Source organism: Staurois parvus, unplaced genomic scaffold (genome assembly GCF_062004578.1).
Source record: "Staurois parvus isolate SC_StPar_1 unplaced genomic scaffold, SC_StPar_1.0 ptg000130l, whole genome shotgun sequence".
NCBI classification, from domain to species: domain Eukaryota; kingdom Metazoa; phylum Chordata; class Amphibia; order Anura; family Ranidae; genus Staurois; species Staurois parvus.
Genome location: NW_028317926.1, coordinates 77,191 through 95,618, shown reverse-complemented (window position 1 = coordinate 95,618; position 18,428 = coordinate 77,191). Strand labels below are relative to the sequence as shown.

Genomic DNA, 18,428 nt, shown 5'->3' with positions numbered 1-18,428 from the left:
ACCGAATTTTGACGATTCCCTGTTCCTCCCTTAACATTTTTTTTTTCTTTAGTCTCACCCTATGATGGTTCTACATGCCATTTCCTACACTGGTCCAGTCCCAAACTACCCCTTCTCTATTGGAAATCACACACCCCTCTCCCACTCCTCTGTTCCCTTTCTTGGTCTCCTTTATTCTTTCCTTCCTCTTTCCAACTTGCTCCCATTTTTTTCTTTCTTCCTACACTTTGTATGGCACCTATAGGTAGTTCTGAGGTGCAGTACACCCTAGTTAAACCATAACCCTGCTTTACGCCCCTTTGTATTGCATTTTTTCCAAATGTTTCATTGTGGTTCCCAGTTGTATGTTTTCACATGACGCTTTTCTCCTTACCTTTAGGCAACATGTTCTCCAGTACTTCTGTATATGTGTTTACATGTCCTAAGCAGAAAATTAAATTTCTGGGAGGCATTCTGTACACCATCTGTGTGCAGAATGCCTCCAGGTAGCTGTATTGCATTTTATACAAAATTACAGAACTGCAGTGTAAAAGGGAAATTTAATTTTTAAGAACATTCAATTACAATATGACCTGTGTACACTCTACTATTTATTTCTTTCAGGTACTTATACACACACACTGTACATTCGCATCAGTCCCTAACCCTCAAGGGGCGTATAATCTAAGGTCCCTAGCTCACACTCATGCATATCCATACTAGGGCTAATTTAGACAGGAACCAATTAACCTACCAGCATATCTTTGTAATGTAGGAGGAAACCAGAGTACCTGGAGGAAACCCACACAGGCACAGGGAGAACATGCAAACTTCAGGCAGGTGGTGCCGTGGTTGGGATTCGAACCAACAACCCTAGTACTGCCAGGCAAAAATGCTAACCATTTAGCCACTGTGCTGCACTATTTTTTTTTCTTTTCCCCATGAATGTGGAGTTACCCTTTAAAGTGGGTTTTGCATTCCCAAAGACTTGCATAGGAATGCAAATTCCATCTGAATAGAACAAAAGCCTGCTGACACAGGCCCTAAGAGTTAGGTGGTGTGTTAGCATCCAGTGATCTTCTGACCTCCATCCAGAGTAAAACAGCTTTTCTTTAAGCCAATAAAAGAAAAATATTTTTGCTTTCAGTAGTCTTATATCAAAAATTAACATGCGTACAAACAGCACTAAAAAGTACCACCAGATAAAAAAAACAGAAACTCTTTTGAACAAGGGTTATAAGCAAACCTAATTTGGAAAACTAGTTTACAAACATCAAATATGTTTTACTTTATGAATTTTGTAAATAACTTCAAAACATCCATCCTGAAAAGTCAAGGCCTAATCTTCATCTTCCTCATCAAAAGACAGCAAACTGCTATTTCGAACTTGTTTCTGGCTGGATTTGCTGGATGATTCCTGGTTTTCTTCCGGCTTCTTCTTCTTGCTTGAAGTTGCATTTATACCTGAAAATTTGCTATCAGTGGTGCGTTTAACTGGCTTTCTGAACAGGATCTTTCCATCAGCAGGGACTGGATCATCATCTACATGAATGAAGAGATGATTTAAACATTTGGTGTGATTTGTAATTATAATCTGCTTGATACAGTTCTTCGAGTCTTAGTTAGAAAAACAGATGCTGTAACAGATATCTTTGTAAAAATGTTTAGTACTGATAAGATGATCTTTACCATCAGAGCCACTATTGGGGATACCAATGGTCCTCCCGTATCAGGGCCGGGCCAGCAGTGGGAATTGGATGTGGGCAGGAAAGGCGATGGGCGCAGCTGGGGGCAATTACTATACTGATCCCCTGTAGTATTGTCTCTGCAGCAGCTGAAAGCTGGCTTCCCATCCTCTTCTTTCAGCTGCTGCAGAAAGACCGATACAGGGGATAGGTTGTACTAATTTCCCCCCTCCCCCACCACACTGATCACCCTACCTGTGCACCATCCTCTTCGCCATGCTTCCTGCGCCCCCCTCCCCGTGTGCACCCCTCCAGTTCCCCACAGCGTCTCTGGCTTCCCTCCTCTCCCACAGGCACACAGGGGGATGTTTCAGGAAGAAGTGTAGGGGAAAGGGCCAGTATATATGTTACTGACAGTGATTTTTGAATGGATGTAGAGAACAGATGGCTTTAGATAAACAGGTACAACTTACGTAGGATCACCTGAGGCCAGTCACTTCACTGGGTATTTGCAAAGGTTACAACCACTTTAACTTTGTATAGTTAATTTGGACTAAGCTGGGTGAAACAAGCTATTTACGGCACCAACAGTTGCAGCGGCTGGGAAGGCTGTATAAACTGTATGTAGCCTCAGTTACATTCAGTATATTGCGCTGTATTGCAACAGCAGGACAAGACTTTGCCATCCCACGCAGGTAACAGAATTGAGGCAAGTTGAGCACTGCTCAACCAGTCAGAGGTAGCTTTGTATTCTATGAATGAATACAAAGCTTCATCTAATTGGCTGGGCCAGAGAGGCAGGCTGATGACTTAATGATCTCCACCTCAGCCAATTATAGGAAGCTTTGTATTCATTCATAGTTTCCTCTAAATCGCTGAGCTGTTTCCCCCCGCATTGTCAAGGTCCTACCTTTTCCCTGAGGTTATGTTACTCCATGTGCTGGCGTCCATCTTGGATTCTGCTGTGCATGGTGGGAATCCTTTTATGCCTTCAGGTCTCTGAGGTCCATCCCCCAGAGGGGTGTGGCTGATGATATATAAGCCTGTGGCCCGCACATGCTCTTTGCACTTGTGTCTTTGTCTTGCTACAGCTCTGTGTATATGCTCATGACTCTTCTGGTATTTGACTCGGCTTGTGACCTGACCATTCTCTGTGTTTTCCTGCGATCTGACCCTCCGTTGCTGAACCCGGCCCGTGACCTGTTATTCTCTGTCTACTGTTCTGTACCGTTTTGTCCCGTTGTTGTCGACCCGGCTTGCCTGATTACGCTATTGTCATTCTCACCAGCTACACGCTATTGGCGGCGGCCATTACCGCAGCCGGGGTGTCTCGGGGCCGCGACCTGGTTCCTGGCTGCGTCAAGTCCATCCCCACCATCAGGGGCCCTGGTGAAGGGCAGCCTGGGACTTAGACTCCGCGCCCTGAGGGACTTCGGTCTGTTGGTGGTGGTTGTCGTCAGCCAGTGCGTTACCCTGCCACTAGGCCTACCTGTCCGTTCCACAGCCCTGCCCTGACACGCATGCTGCACAGATCACATGATCACAGAGTCAACAAAATCACAGATCACTAGTGATCACACCTGTGATGAATGGTTAAGTTGAAAACTCGCAAAGTCTCATAACATTTAGTTTCATAGTGGCCAGGATCATGGTAGCGAGATCTTGGAAATCTCCAGTGATCCCTTTTGATCTCGTAAAGTCTAAATTGTCCTATATAATGCTGAATGAATGCCTCTCAAGCCATTCTGCAGCAGAAGATATCAAACTTTGAAAGAATTTGGGAACCTTGGATTAACTACCTTGAAAATGGGTCGTGGATGGGTGTTCCAGCATGACAATGACCCAAAACACATGGCTAAGGCAACAAAGGAGTGGCTCAAGAAGAAGCACATTAAGGTCCTGGAGTGGCCTAGCCAGTCTCCAGACCTTAATCCGATTGAAAATCTGTGGAGGGAGCTGAAAGTTCGAGTTGCCAAACGTCAGCCACCAAACTTTAATATCTTGGAGAGGATCTGCCAAGAGGAGTGGGCCAAAATCCCTCCTGAGATGTGTGCAAACCTGGTGGCCAACTACAGGAAACGTCTCACCTCTGTGATTGCCAATAAGGGATTTGCCACCAAGTACTAAGTCATAATTTTATGCACAAGAATGTAAAATAATGTACGTATCATATCTTGATACTCTCTTTTAATTTGTACAGATTTGTACCAATTTGTATTACTGTGTTGGGGAAGAAAAAAAAAAAAACTCAAAAATTAATGGAAAACAAAAAAAAAAAATTTACTTATTTTTTTTAAACATTGTCACCAGTCAGTATTCCTCATTACTGCCACAACAGTCATATGATGGTGCTGTACTGCACTTGTGACAGTGCAGTGTGTGTAATGTATATATATTAAAGTCAGTTAAAGTAGAGCAGTGCTGAATAGCAAAACATGCCCTGGTCATGAAGGGACAAAATCTTCTGGAGCTCAAGTGCTTATAAAGCCCTCTCAGCTGCTGCAACTGTTAGTGAAGTAAACAGTTTGTTTGTACAAGCTTAGTTAAGTTAATGAAACCAGGAGATTGGCTTTAAATCAATGCTGCAGCTAACGATGCATGTAGGGATTTGATCATCCTACATTTCCATTATACATCATGTGTGGCAACTTTAGCATTACTCCCTAGGAGCGTAATCATGCAGCAATGGCTTGTTAATAGTGCAGCAAACAGCTTTGCTCCTTTGATAAAGAACAGAATGTTTATGAACAAGGATAGAATAGATATGTTCAAAACTGTAAAATACAGCACAAATTGACTAACCGTAACAAAATATTTACTAACCTTTTGAATTTTCTTTAATTTGTTGTTTAATTTTCATAACCTCATCTTCTGAAAGGTCACCTTTCTTAAGCACTACAACTTGTGGCTGTTCATCCTCCTTGTCACTGCCATCACTGTCATCTGCTACAGTAGGAAGGTCCTGCCGCTGATGGGAGAACATTTTAGAACAAAAAAAAGAACATGTTATACCAGCCATTCTGTAGAAGCACCGCTTTAAAGAATGCATAATAAAGAATTGCATCTGTTTACCTGAAGATCCACATACTAAGATTTACAGTTAGGACATATTTCACACCAAGTCATTATTCTTTCTTCTAATTATCCACACTACAGGAATATATTTGGATTTGGTTTTCCTATTTCCATGAGATAGCAGACATTCCTAATTGCAACCTTTGCTGAGTAGAGACCATTCATCTCTGACCTTTTTAAATGCATCATTGCAAGTTATTCTGTGGACCTGGATGGAATGTGCTACACTGTGTGCATAATCTTTACTATGAACATATTTCTTATTCTCGGAGGACAACCAGTGCCACAAATGCACTACTCTTTGCTAGTCAATAGCTGCCCCCTTGCCGACTATGTGTACGATGCAGGACTGGCGATCATAAATACTACCCAAGGCTGTTAAAACCTGCTCACAATCCAGGGCCGGAGATCATACAAGTCCTGGCTGCAGTGGTAATGAGGAATAAGGCAAGTATCCCTCTCTGTTTATTCCCTACAGTAAATGAGCAATAAAGTCTAATGATAGCCATACATGGCTTGATTTCTCTTGCTTGTGAGCCGAACAAAGAAAATCAATACATTTCACCCATCCATGCTAAATGGAAAAGTATCTTCACTGCCAAGTGTTGTATTCAATCAACTGCAACACCTATGGCTTCCTGAATATGCAAACAGTGACTACATCTGATAGGATGCAGTCACTGTTTGGCAGACAATTCTCCATCAGGCTCACTTGGAAGATGTTCTATGCATATCAGAATGGATTTGAATTTGTCCTGGTTATGTTACCAGCCAAGGCCTTAGATGGAAATGACACAAGCTAGGGTCTTGGATGCAAATGACAACCGGCAATAAAAACAGCATTGAACTACAACAAATGGGTTTGAAGGAAAAGGAAAAACAAACACAAGTGCATTCATGTCCACATAGTTTCACTCTATGGGTTGATTTACTAACACTGGAGCGCTCAGAATCTGGTGCAGCTGTGCATGGTAGCCAATCAGCTTCTAACTTCAGCTTGTTCAATTAAGCTTTGACAATAAAACCTGGAAGCTGATTAGTTTCTGTGCAGAGCTGCAGCATATTTTGCACCATGCAGTTTTAGTAAATAACCCCATATATATTCTTATGAGCGATTATTACCACAGCAAAAGTCTCACATCTGACATCGACATCTTATAATGGGTAGCATATAAAGAGAACTTAGGCTACATAACTATGGAAAGTGTATGTTAGCTCCTTCTCATGTAGCGAAAACAGAAAGACTCAAAGACAGGAGGTGTGGACAGAGCCACCCAAGGCTCAAAAATTTGAGCTGCTTCAGTATTTGCTAAAATTTGCGTTGTGCAAGGCCAGCTTTACTATGGGGTGGCAACTAAAAGGGGATCTTTATAAGAGTGATGTTCAGCTTTCAACAAACTTTTACTGCCAATTTTGAAGATATTAGCTGTCTGGTTAGTTCACTGGCTAATGTGATTAAAAGAAGTCTGTGTCACTGACCTCTAACAATTATGCACATCTGTTAAAGTGGTTGAAAACCTCAGGCATGAAATATTAAAAAGCACATCCCTCTATAGCAGGGGCGGACTGACAACTCATGGGGCCCCCAGGCAATAGGGGATCATGGGGCCCCTGTGTCCTTGCCCAAACTCCAAAAAAGCCTATGAAAAAGGTACCAGGGGCATCTCATGGGGCCCCCTACTGACCCCAGGCCCTCGGGAAGTGCCCGAGTTTCCAAATGGTCAGTCCGCCCCTGCTCTATAGTGTGTACTTATCTCAGAAAAGCACCAAGTGTCATTTCCTACTATCTACACGACTCACGCCTCACAAGTTTTTCCTAACACCAAGAGGAAAAAATGTGACAGGGAGGGCACAGCCTGTGAACCACAGCCTCATCTCTGTTCTTATTTGCTGTGTGGAGAGGGGGGTGTTCCTTCCCTCCAAACTGCTCTCAGAACTCTCCAAACTGAGTGTAACGTCAGCTTCCTGCCCCCTGCATTGCAGAGCTGAGAGATTCTGTGTAAATTCTGCACTTTGAATGTATGTAGGGGACAGACAGCTGGATAAATAGGTAAAACGTATGTAGGATTTGTTTCATCTCTATGTATCACCTGAGACCAATCACTTCACTGGGTATGCGTAAGGGTTTACAACCACTTTAAGTCAGACTTCCTCATCTGCATTCTTGTTCCAGGAAAAGGATACAATGTATGACGCAAGGGGGTGAACATAACAGTCAGGAATTTGGCATCGGCAAAATGACAAATAGCAATGGCAGCTTCCATGTCTCACTCAAGACAGGTGTTCTTTAAACAAAAGGTCAAATTATGCCAACATTTACAGGGCAGCAAACTACAGATCTATTGTTCTGTTCATCAACCTTCACCAGTGCCTACTAAGTGTGTTACCAGTATTCCTCCATAGGATTATCAACAAGAAAGAAGGCTGCTTACACACAACCCAATAACAGCATATAATACAACTATTGCTTTTAACAAGTTGGACAAGCAAGTTTATGGCAATGGGGACTTCCTTTTATCTGAAGCATGTTGTTCCATTTATCAGCACTGCATAGGTCATGTGGCCAAATCAGGAATCAAATTCATAAGCGGTTGCGGTCTGTGACTGTCTATGTTGGTCTACAGTTTTATCTCAGATATCATCACTACTCAGTCTCCTGAAACATTTACAGATCTACAGTATCTGTGAAAAATTTAAGTGACTAACCTAACTAGTAATTTTAATTCTGATGAATCTTTAAAGTGGTTTTAAACCCTTACATAATTCCTGTAAACAACAAACACTGTTAGTGACGTAAATAGCTTGTTTCGCCCAGGTTAGTCCAAATTAACTATTCAAAGTTAAATTGTTGTAATCTTTGCATATACCCAGTGAAGTGACTGGCCTCAATTGATACAAAGAGATTAAACAAATCCTCGTACATATGTTGAACCCATCTATTTGCAGTCCTCCCTTCTATACATCCATTCAAAGTGATGAATTTAAAAATTTGAGTGTTCGGGAAAAAGGGGGCAGAGAGCTGAAATTACACACTGCAGAGCTCACTGAGAAGAGCTCTGACAGCTGATTGGAGGGAAGACACACACACGCACCTCTGAGGCTGTCAAGCTGCTGGAGGTCCCTCCCCTGTCACCTTTTTTCTGGTAGTGTCCAGAAAACATGTCAGAAGCATTTCAGGCTGATAGCAGAGGAACAAAGAAGCAGACAGAAACGGCACTCAGTGATCTTAATTGAGATAATTGAGGCATTGGAATATGCTTTGTTCATATTTCATGCCTGAGGTTTACAACCACTTTAAAGTGAACCTGTTCACTTTGCCCTAAATGGGTAGATTATTCAGTTCTATTTATGACCTACCTCCTCTGCTACTCATACTTATCTTACTTTTTAATACTTAGAAATTCTGCAATCCCTGCAGAAAGAAGAGGGATAAGAGCAGGGATTTCAAATCCCCAGACCGCTACAGTGGCTGAGTCAGCACTGGGAGCTCATTACCCAATGAGGCAAGTACAACGGGGACTGCGGACGTGGAGGGTGGGTTAAGGGTGTTAGATCATCTTTTCTGAAAATGCTAACTAACCCTTTGAATATGGACAATATACATAAACAGATACACACCTTAGTATCTACAGTTGGACCCTCCGTGTAGCCAACATCTTTCTTAAACTTTGTCAGGAAGGAGGGCTCTGCAGGCTTAACATAGGACACCCGATTCTTCTTACTCATGGCTGAAAGGCAACTGTACAGATAACAAAGTATTAACAAGAAAGTATAAAGATATTAGGTAAACACCAAGTGCATTCTTATTGATAGACTTACATTATGAGAATGAGCTTTAACACACAACCACTATAGGGCAGTATTGCAAAACAGAAAGCAGAGTCTAACGGCTGCTCCAATGAAAAGGTTATTAAACCGAATACCTTGCAAGCTCTGCTTTTTAGATTGTGGAGGGGGCACGGTTAGAATGGTGCAAACATATTTCTAAGTAAAGGTCCACTTTACGTTCAACAAGCAGGTTAAAATATAATTGTACAATTTTCTTTTTATCTACCAATAACTGAGTAGTAAAAGGGCCTGTTTGACTGGATAGAAAACATACCCACATACCCAGCAAATCCAGCGTTGTTCAGCAGTACTCTTACCGTTTCCGTACTGCCAGCTTCCTCTCTTATGTCAGGAGCAGGGATGAGCTCAGGTATGTTCAGACACAAGTTCAAACTACCTGAGCTATCCCGTTGGGAAGCTGTCAAAGTTGACAGCCACTCATAGGCGGCTGAGGCATTCCCCTCCCCACAGCTGCACATTTGAAAGGGGTGTGTATACCTGCGGTGGTGGGGTAGGAATTGCTTCTGCTGAAAATGATTGGTCATTAGCTTGGGCAGATAGCTCAGACAGGTTCAGACTTGTGTCTGAAAACATCTGAGCTCACCACAGGTCAGGAGTCCACTATTTTTGAGTTTTGACTTTCTTCTAAGTCAGCCTTTCTCAACAAGGGTGCCCAGGCACCCTGGAGTGCCTTGAGGTTTCTTCAGGGGTGCCTTGCCAAAATTTCTAAAAAATTGCCCAAAGCTTGTATGCAAGCCAGCAGGTGAAACAAGCCTGCCTTTTAGTTACACAAAGCCACAGGTTTTCATTGTGCACCATTATGACCTTCTAGCCACAAGGGGCCTGACAACCAATGACATGATCAGTTGATAAGGAGGATATTAGCTGCCTGCACAGCATCCTAGTTTGACCCTCCCATGTCCCTCTCCATCAGTGCTGGGGTCACATTAGCGCAGTGATAGAGAAAAACTGAGGGAGAAGAGAAACATTGGAATACTAGTCAGTACCAGTGTGCAAAAGTGTATTTGCTTTGGAAGAATAAATCACCTCTAATGTTGGGTGTCCTACATGTGTGGATGTTGCTGTGTTATATAAAACTAAATAGAATAGTTTTTCACATTTTAGAATGGGGTGCCTTTTAAAATTATGGACAGTCTAGGAGGCACCCCATTTTAGAATGGGATGCCTCAACACTGTCCATGATTTTAAAGGGTGGCTCGGGACTGTCCATAATTTTATGGGGTGCCTCGACTGAAAAAAGGTTGAGAAACACTGTTCTAAATCACGCTCTTATCTCCGTACAATCAGCCTCCGGCCAGGTCACTGACTGGACCAAAACAAGAGTACAACTAGATAGAAGAGAGTTGGTTGAAGTACGCCTAAACTCCCCTCTAGTCATCTGGTGGCCGGCTGCAAACGAATCAGGAAATGGTGTACTGAAAAAGAAAGTGGGATGAAGATCCTTTTTAATCTCAATGTATGTAAAGAGTATAATGACAGAAATGTGGGCACTTCCAGTACTAACATCCTTCTAAAAATTCAAGTCACCTGGCTATTTCTGGTTGCATTTTTTCGTAGTAATTGTGAACTGATCTGCATACCAGTTAAAGCGGAACTAAATGTGAATGATAAAAAAAATGAGCAGTGAGCTCTTTCTTGTCATGCTGTCTTTTCTGCAATAACACCTGCTTCCTTGCAGTTTTTATTGAATGCCCACTGCGCCGCGCATGCAAAGCTCTACTGTGCATTCCCAGCAAAAGATGGCTTTGTAGGAATAATGGACTCCTGTGAGAATGTGCTGGATGAAATCATTTCCTGACCGACCAATCAAGAGGCTGAAAACCCAGCACCCCAGTATGGCCGAGGAGAAGATGGCAGCGGCAGGTGAGGGATTTAACCACCTGTGAAATTTGGGGTTTGTTAGCTCAATAGTAGAGGCATTTTTAGTGAGACCATGCCAGTCCCAATTGTGTTTAACCACTTACCTACCAGGTAATTTTACTCCCTTCGTGCCCAGGCCAATTTTCAGCTTTCAGCGCTCTCACACTTTGAATGACAATTGCACGGTCATGCAACACTGTACGCTTATGAAATTTGTATCATTTTGTTTTCACACAGGTAGAGATTTCTTTTGGTGGTATTTAATCGCCACTGGGCGTTTTATTTTTTATACTATAAACGAAAAAAAAAAAAGCAAAAAATGTGAAAAAAAAAAAAGCTTTTCTTTGTTTCTATTATAAACATTTGCAAACAGGTATAATTTTCACCATCAAAACAGGCACAATAAAAAGAATACAGTGCTTCCAGGCTCTCTCTTCAGTAGTGCCATTGCTTAAGCCTTAAACCTTGTCCTTTGGCTGGTCCCTGAGACCATCTTACACAGTGGGGTCAATTCTCTAAAGGATTTCTCATGTGACAAGAGTCTTGTGACCCATTTTTTGGAAATATTGCATGAGATAATAGAAGCTGGGCGGACTGACAACTCATAGGGCCCCCGGGCAATAGGGGATCATGGGGCCCCTGTGTCCTTGCCCAAACTCAAAAAAGCCTATGAAAAAGGTACCAGGGGCATCTCATGGGGCCCCCTACTGACCCCGGGCCCTCGGGCAGTGCTTCGAGTTTCCAAATGGTCAGTCCGCCCCTGAACAGAAGAATCAATTCATCAAAGTAAAATATAAACTAGGAAGTAAATTCTGCATATGTTAAAAAATGTGTGGTAAATACTGCAAAAAAAAAAGATAAATAAAATCAATTCACTAAAGCACACACAGATTCGTTATTTATCACCTGCCAGTAGGTAGTTGGTATGTTAGGAATGTACAAAATAACAATATGGGAACTCTGCACTGGCCAGTAAATTAAAAGTATACAATGTATCAGTGTGGAAATGTTCTGCCCTGAGCCCAGCAATGAAAATAAATTGTAACATTTCACCAGAGGAAGCTGGTTCTGTGATTAAAAGCACACTAGAATGTTTTCACAGATTCATAACATTTCTGTGTGCATTTATTTACAGAACTACTGGATCTTCCTCTGATTCAGTGTTAGCAACTTAAAAAAAAAAGTGGAAAAAAAGCATGCAAAAAATAATGCTAAATTTAAGTTATAATATTGCAAAACCAATAGTTAACAGATTCGGTAAATAATGCATGTTTTTTAATGAATTGATGACATTTGAGACAAATACCGCATTAGTTATTTTACCTCAAAAATTCATGTGGTTTTTATCTCTTAGTGAATTGACCCCAGTGTCTGTGTCCCTGGCTCTCTCAGCCCTTTTAGTTGCAGCAGCCTGCTGCGTGGGCCCACTCCCTGACCTCTTCATAGGGGTTCTCCAGACACCCTGGTCTTCCTCAGTCCTGGACTTGCCTAGTTGACTCAACTTCCTCAGTCTTCCAGACTAGCTCAGCCACCTTAAAGTGGAGCTCCACCCAAAAGGGGAAGTTCTGCTTTAAACCTTAGTCCCATGCTCCCAGTTAAGGGTTGGCACCTTCAGGGAGCGGGGAAGGGAGTACCCGAATTTGACAGGCACTTGCTCCCAAGCGGAAGTTGTCCTCCCTCCCTGTAGTCTTGTGGGACACGTGACAGGTCCTAGACTATGGGACCATTCACAAAGCGCAGCACTACTCGCACTTGCGCAATGGGTACATGGCTGCGAAGCCGCAAGCTGTCACAGCCGGGTGCCCACAGTGAAGATGCTGGAGCCAGGGAGAGGAGACTTCCAGTGAAAGCAGCCATGGCGAGGATGCTGCTGAATCAAGGGACAGGTAAGTGTCTGTATTTTAAAAGTCAGCAGCTACAGCTTTTGTAGCTGCTGACTTTTTTTTTTTTTTTATTATTCAACTGGAACTCCGCTTTAACTCTGTCAGGCCTCTGGACAAGGAATCTCCTGTCTCCAGCACAAAATGCTGTCTCCTGAGTGGAGCACACCTGTCTCCTAACTGGAGCTCTGAACTATGCCCAAACCTGTCATTAGAATGGGTGTACACCCTTGCACAGGGGCGGACTGACCATTTGGAAACTCGGGCACTGCCCGAGGGCTCGGGGTCAGTAGGGGGCCCCATGAGATGCCCCTGGTACCTTTTTCATAGGCTTTTTTGAGTTTGGGCAAGGACACAGGGACCCCATGATCCTCTATTGCCCAGGAGCCCCATGAGTTGTCAGTCCGCCCCTGCCCTTGCGCACACAGCTCGCTGGTCTTCTGTAAGACCTGGACACTTCTGGGTTGGAGACTTCTTCCCTTCCCAAAACTCTTTCAAGTCTCCAAACTCCAGAACCCAATCCGGGAATGCCAAAACCTGGAGAAAACCAAAAGATCATTTTTCTCCGTTGTAAACAGATATTCCAGAGCCCCGCACTGCGATCCCTGTATCATGTCTACTTCCATTTTCTCAATGGAAGGGCCTTGCACTGTCACACACCACATCACTGAAAAGAGGGGGTAAGCATTTCTTTGCGGTTGGCTCTGCTTAGTTCGGTTGGCTCTGCTTTAAAGCATTGTAAACTGCCATACACAAAAAAAAACCCACAATCGGGCCTCTTCAGGTTTAAGTCATAATGTACCGGTATGCACCGCATACCAGCACCTTATGACAGACTTAGCGGCAAGGCTTTTTTTCCCCTCAGGATAGGTGCAGAAACTCCCTCTTTCCGAGTCACTCCTTGTTCCCACCTCTGAGCACAATTCCTTGGTTCCACCCCCTACCCACCTCTCAGGATCGTCCCTTTAAAAGAATACAGAACCAAGTATCATTTTGTGATGCTAAGTAAATTGTATGGAATTTGTTTGTGATAACAAGAAAAGCAGTAAAATAGATCCCCAGCAGCGACAATAGATCCTCCCAGCAACCCTATACCCATCCCCAGCTCACAAGTGTCTTTAGAGTCAGGGGTAAGTGCCATGGCATTTCCTCAGGAGCTCACTGCCTCTTCCTGGTCCTTACAGCTGGTCCCTTGTGTGTCCTCAGTAGAAATGAGCAGGGGCATCCTCTGAACTTCTTTATCACAGGATAGGGACACAATGTCATACTTCATAGATGGTGCGCAGCACCCTACCCCCACTATCCTGTGTGGATATTCATATTGTTTTCATGTCTGCTATATATTAAGGGAGGCATTCAGGCCGCATACCAGCGGTGAATTACATTTATATCATCATTGGCAGGGCCCTGCCACTCCAACTTCAGATGGCGGATGTCTCATGGAGAAGTCATTATTAATACCAAGTTTCGTCTAAGTTCCATGATCACCCAAATGTCATATTTTGAGCACTATCTTCAGCTATATCAGTCATGTTCAATCTGGAAGCCCTTCAAAAAGGCACATTACATTTACCTGATGATTGCGTAGTTGAGCAATGACATTACGAGTCTCTATATCTTCTATTGGCGCACATACTAGCAGTTTAGTTCATATTTATGTGCTGTGTACATATTTGTTTGATTCATGCCCAGAGTTGAATTTTTACCAGATCTCTAGCACTGTCTAGTTGGGCTCCCCAGTCCATATATCTCATTGGTACAAGTGTAATGTTTTTACATTATTGATGCACAGCCTTATATATCAATATTTATCGTCTACATCCCCAACATGGTGGTGTTTCCCATGTGCCTGTGCTGTTTATACATAAGACCTAGTGTCGTTGTCTTTACAGCATAACTACATACATGGCCGGTCATGACGTCCTTTTATTATTTTTGTTTTAGGTTGTTTCCTTTGGTACGGTCTCATCTTGTGGTGATGGCTAACTGTGGTCTTTATCTAAGTATCTATATATGTGCAAAGTCTGCAAAAAGCATACTTTTTGATGACTTCCTGGGTATCGTTTTCTGTCAATAATGTAACCGATTTCTCTTTGTGAATTCTTTTTCAGTTTTTTTGCGTCCTCTGAACTTGCCTGTACCCCAACTTCAAAGTCATGCCCTTTTATTGGTCCAGTCAGCTGTGAACCGGGTCATTCAGTGCCCCGTAGCACATGCAAACGTAGGGGTAAGTTAGGGTCGCCACCTCATCCCTTTAAAACTGAACACATTAATTACACAGGTTCTGTGGCAGATTACCTCCCGTCCGGCTGTTGTATATAAACAGTCAGACGGAGGCAGTGCAGGGTCGGGTGGCCATTTATAAATGGCCTCCCCGCCCCCTGCTTGTGCGCACTCCCTGGGAGCGCGCAGCACTGCGATCCGGTGCCCGCTGTGTCCTCTGGACACAGTGGAACACCGATCGTCATACAGGACCTCTGTGCGAGGTGCCAATCAGTGATCACATGCAGAGTAGTAAGCAAGATGTCACTTTTGACATCATTGCTTACTACATGTGAAATCTGTGAATGATCACATTCACAACAGCCTTGTACCATGTGACAAGCTGTGACCAATCACAGCTCACACAGTAGTTCTCAATGGCTGCAAGAATGCAGCCAGAGAGAAGGAGAAATGATTGCTGTTGCAGCCTTTATGGGTGTAAACGCTATCAATGCAAAAAAAAAATCATCACCCCCCCACAAGTAGTTCAGTGTCACCATGGTGACACTGTACTGCTAGGGTGACAGTATGTAAAAAATAAAAAAATAATAATAATATAAAAAATAAAATAAAAATGTAAAAACAAAATGTTTAAAAATTTTATTTTTGGTTATAAACTAATTTGGGTTATTTATTTTTTTTACTTAAAAGATATACAGAATAAATTTTGGCCAAGATTTATGATGAAATACTATTTATTTGAAAAATATTATAAGAAAAACACTTTTTTTTTTAATTTTTGGACTTTTTCATTTACATAGTAAAAAAAAATAAAAATCCCAGTGGGGAATAAATACAACCAAGATAAAGTTTTATCTGTCTCAAAAAAATGCTAAAAAATTAATATAGGTACAGTGTTGCATGACAGCGCAATTGTCATTCAAAGTGTGATAGCACTGAAAGCTGAAAATTGGCCTGGACAGGAAAGGGGTGAAAGAGTCTGGACGTGAAGTGGTTAAGGTGGTCATTAAACTCGCTTGGTGCCTTATCTGCATTACATTATCCTCAGAACCTGTAATTAATGTGTTCGGTTTTAAAGGGATGAGGTGGCACCCCTAATCGCACCCCGACATTTGCTACAGGGTGGTGAATGACCCAGTTCGCAGCTGACTGGACCAATAAAAAGGCATGACTTTGAAGTTGGGGTACAGGCAAGTTCAGAGGACGCCCCTGCTCATTTCTACAGAGGACACACAAGGAGCCAGCTGTGAGAACCAGGAAGAGGCAGCCAGCTCCTGAGGAAATGCCATGGCACATGCTTTTTTGATGGCCCTGGGGACTCCTGGGATGTGTGACAAGGGTCTTCTAGTAGGCTGGGGGGCTACCTCACTCATACCTGGGTGAGCAATGTAGAAGGACATGTATGTGGACATCAATAAAGGAAGTCACAAAGAAAACAAAGCAAAAAAACCTATGCAGACAGAAGGGGCACAGAGCATCCGGGGAAATATGAAGAGCACACATACATTACAGGGCTCTGCTGTCCAGGTCGTGCGGAACTCCCAGCATGCACAGCTCACACCGGGCCCTGTAGTTCTACAGCATCCCCCCGCTCGTGTACAACAACCCCCCTGGCCTCCCCCTCACTCACCTCCATACACAACAGTTACCAGCGACGCTCACCCTCCATTGGCAGCAGCAAGCAGGCCCCTAACTCCGCCCCCTCCTCCAGGCCGGTCACATGACTCGGACAGCTTGAAATCTTATGTGGCGCTGTGACAGGCTCCGTGTGAAAGCGCCAAATTTGAAGGATCCGCCATTTTTGTTGTGAAAGTGACCGAGAGATACCGCGACCCAGCGGGAGAGACCGGGGAGGAGGAGGATGGCGCCGGGGACAAAGAGTAAGTCTGTAGTGTGTGAGGGCTGCTCTCCTGTGTCCCGGTCATTTTATATATATGTATGGTAGTAGTCAGCCTCATCCATATGGGTCTGTTTTCTATACATCTCAGTACCACATAACGAGTCCTGATGAATGGGATATATATATATACACACACACACATACATACACCCCCCCCCCATCTCATCTCCCCAGGGTGGGGAAGGACACAGGACGGGGCTGTGTTCCATCACTAATTCACGTATTCTCTTCCTTTGCAGTTACATGGATTTTTACTGTAGGATAAGACGTAGGGAGCGACGGGTACTCCTTTATGGAGGGGACGGAGGGAGCGACGGGTACTCCTTTATGGAGGGGACGGAGGGAGCGACGGGTACTCCTTTATGGAGGGGACGGAGGGAGCGACGGGTACTCCTTTATGGAGGGGACGGAGGGAGCGACGGGTACTCCTTTATGGAGGGGACGGAGGGAGCGATGGGTACTCCTTTACGGAGGGAGCGAGGGGCACTCCTTTAGGGAGGGGACGGAGGGAGCGACGGGCACTCCTTTAGGGAGGGGACGGAGGGAGCGACGGGCGCTCCTTTACGGAGGGGACGGGCGCTCCTTTACGGAGGGGACGGAGGGAGCGACGGGCGCTCCTTTACGGAGGGGACGGAGGGAGCGACGGGCGCTCCTTTACGGAGGGGACGGAGGGAGCGACGGGCGCTCCTTTACGGAGGGGACGGAGGGCGCTCCTTTACGGAGGGGACGTAGGGAGCGACGGGCGCTCCTTTACGGAGGGGACGTAGGGAGCGACGGGCGCTCCTTTACGGAGGGGACGGCGGGAGCGACGGCGCTCCTTTACGGAGGGGACGGCGGGAGCGACGGGCGCTCCTTTACGGAGGGGACGGCGGGAGCGACGGGCGCTCCTTTACGGAGGGGACGGCGGGCGCTCCTTTACGGAGGGGACGGCGGGCGCTCCTTTACGGAGGGGACGGCGGGCGCTCCTTTACGGAGGGGACGGCGGGCGCTCCTTTACGGAGGGGACGGAGGGAGCGACGGGCGCTCCTTTACGGAGGGGACGGAGGGAGCGACGGGCGCTCCTTTACGGAGGGGACGGCGGGAGCGACGGGCGCTCCTTTACGGAGGGGACGGCGGGCGCTCCTTTACGGAGGGGACGGCGGGCGCTCCTTTACGGAGGGGACGGCGGGCGCTCCTTTACGGAGGGGACGGCGGGCGCTCCTTTACGGAGGGGACGGCGGGCGCTCCTTTACGGAGGGGACGGCGGGCGCTCCTTTACGGAGGGGACGGCGGGCGCTCCTTTACGGAGGGGACGGCGGGCGCTCCTTGACGGAGGGAGCGACGGGCGCTCCTTGACGGAGGGGACGGAGGGAGCGACGGGCGCTCCTTTACGGAGGGGACGGAGGGAGCGACGGGCGCTCCTTTACGGAGGGGACGGAGGGAGCGACGGGCGCTCCTTTACGGAGGGGACGGAGGGAGCGGCGGGCGCTCCTTTACGGAGGGGACGTAGGGAGCGACGGGCGCTCCTTTACGGAGGGGACGGCGGGAGCGACGGGCGCTCCTTTACGGAGGGGACGGCGGGAGCGACGGGCGCTCCTTTACGGAGGGGACGGCGGGAGCGACGGGCGCTCCTTTACGGAGGGGACGGCGGGCGCTCCTTTACGGAGGGGACGGCGGGCGCTCCTTTACGGAGGGGACGGCGGGCGCTCCTTTACGGAGGGGACGGAGGGAGCGACGGGCGCTCCTTTACGGAGGGGACGGAGGGAGCGACGGGCGCTCCTTTACGGAGGGGACGGCGGGAGCGACGGGCGCTCCTTTACGGAGGGGACGGCGGGCGCTCCTTTACGGAGGGGACGGCGGGCGCTCCTTTACGGAGGGGACGGCGGGCGCTCCTTTACGGAGGGGACGGCGGGCGCTCCTTTACGGAGGGGACGGCGGGCGCTCCTTTACGGAGGGGACGGCGGGCGCTCCTTTACGGAGGGGACGGCGGGCGCTCCT

General features: G+C 45.9%; 2 protein-coding genes across 3 annotated transcripts in view; one reads left to right on the top strand and one right to left on the bottom strand.

The window, feature by feature from the left end:
* Nucleotides 1–520: 520 nt before the first annotated feature.
* On the bottom strand, nt 521–16,335 carry KIAA1143 (KIAA1143 ortholog). 2 transcript variants are annotated; one of them, XM_089672500.1, is made up of 4 exons: nt 16,182–16,335; nt 8,358–8,478; nt 4,488–4,632; nt 521–1,521 (listed from the first exon to the last, which is right to left on the bottom strand). In XM_089672500.1, exons 2-4 carry the CDS (start codon nt 8,463–8,465, stop codon nt 1,319–1,321), a joined length of 456 nt encoding a protein of 151 aa, XP_089528626.1. In that variant the 5' UTR covers nt 8,466–8,478; nt 16,182–16,335; the 3' UTR covers nt 521–1,318. The 2 variants fall into 2 exon arrangements, with proteins under 2 accessions (XP_089528626.1, XP_089528627.1); XM_089672501.1 differs by lacking the exon at nt 16,182–16,335 and adding an exon at nt 16,057–16,143.
* The window catches only part of LOC149466411 (kinesin-like protein KIF15-A), a gene marked incomplete at its 3' end in the record, with an annotated part of 78,566 nt that continues 76,357 nt past the window's right edge, over nt 16,220–18,428 (top strand). Inside the window, exon 1 of the mRNA XM_089672544.1 lies at nt 16,220–16,431. Within this exon, the coding sequence (XP_089528670.1) occupies nt 16,413–16,431 (19 nt within the window). The remainder of the gene's footprint in view (nt 16,432–18,428) is intronic.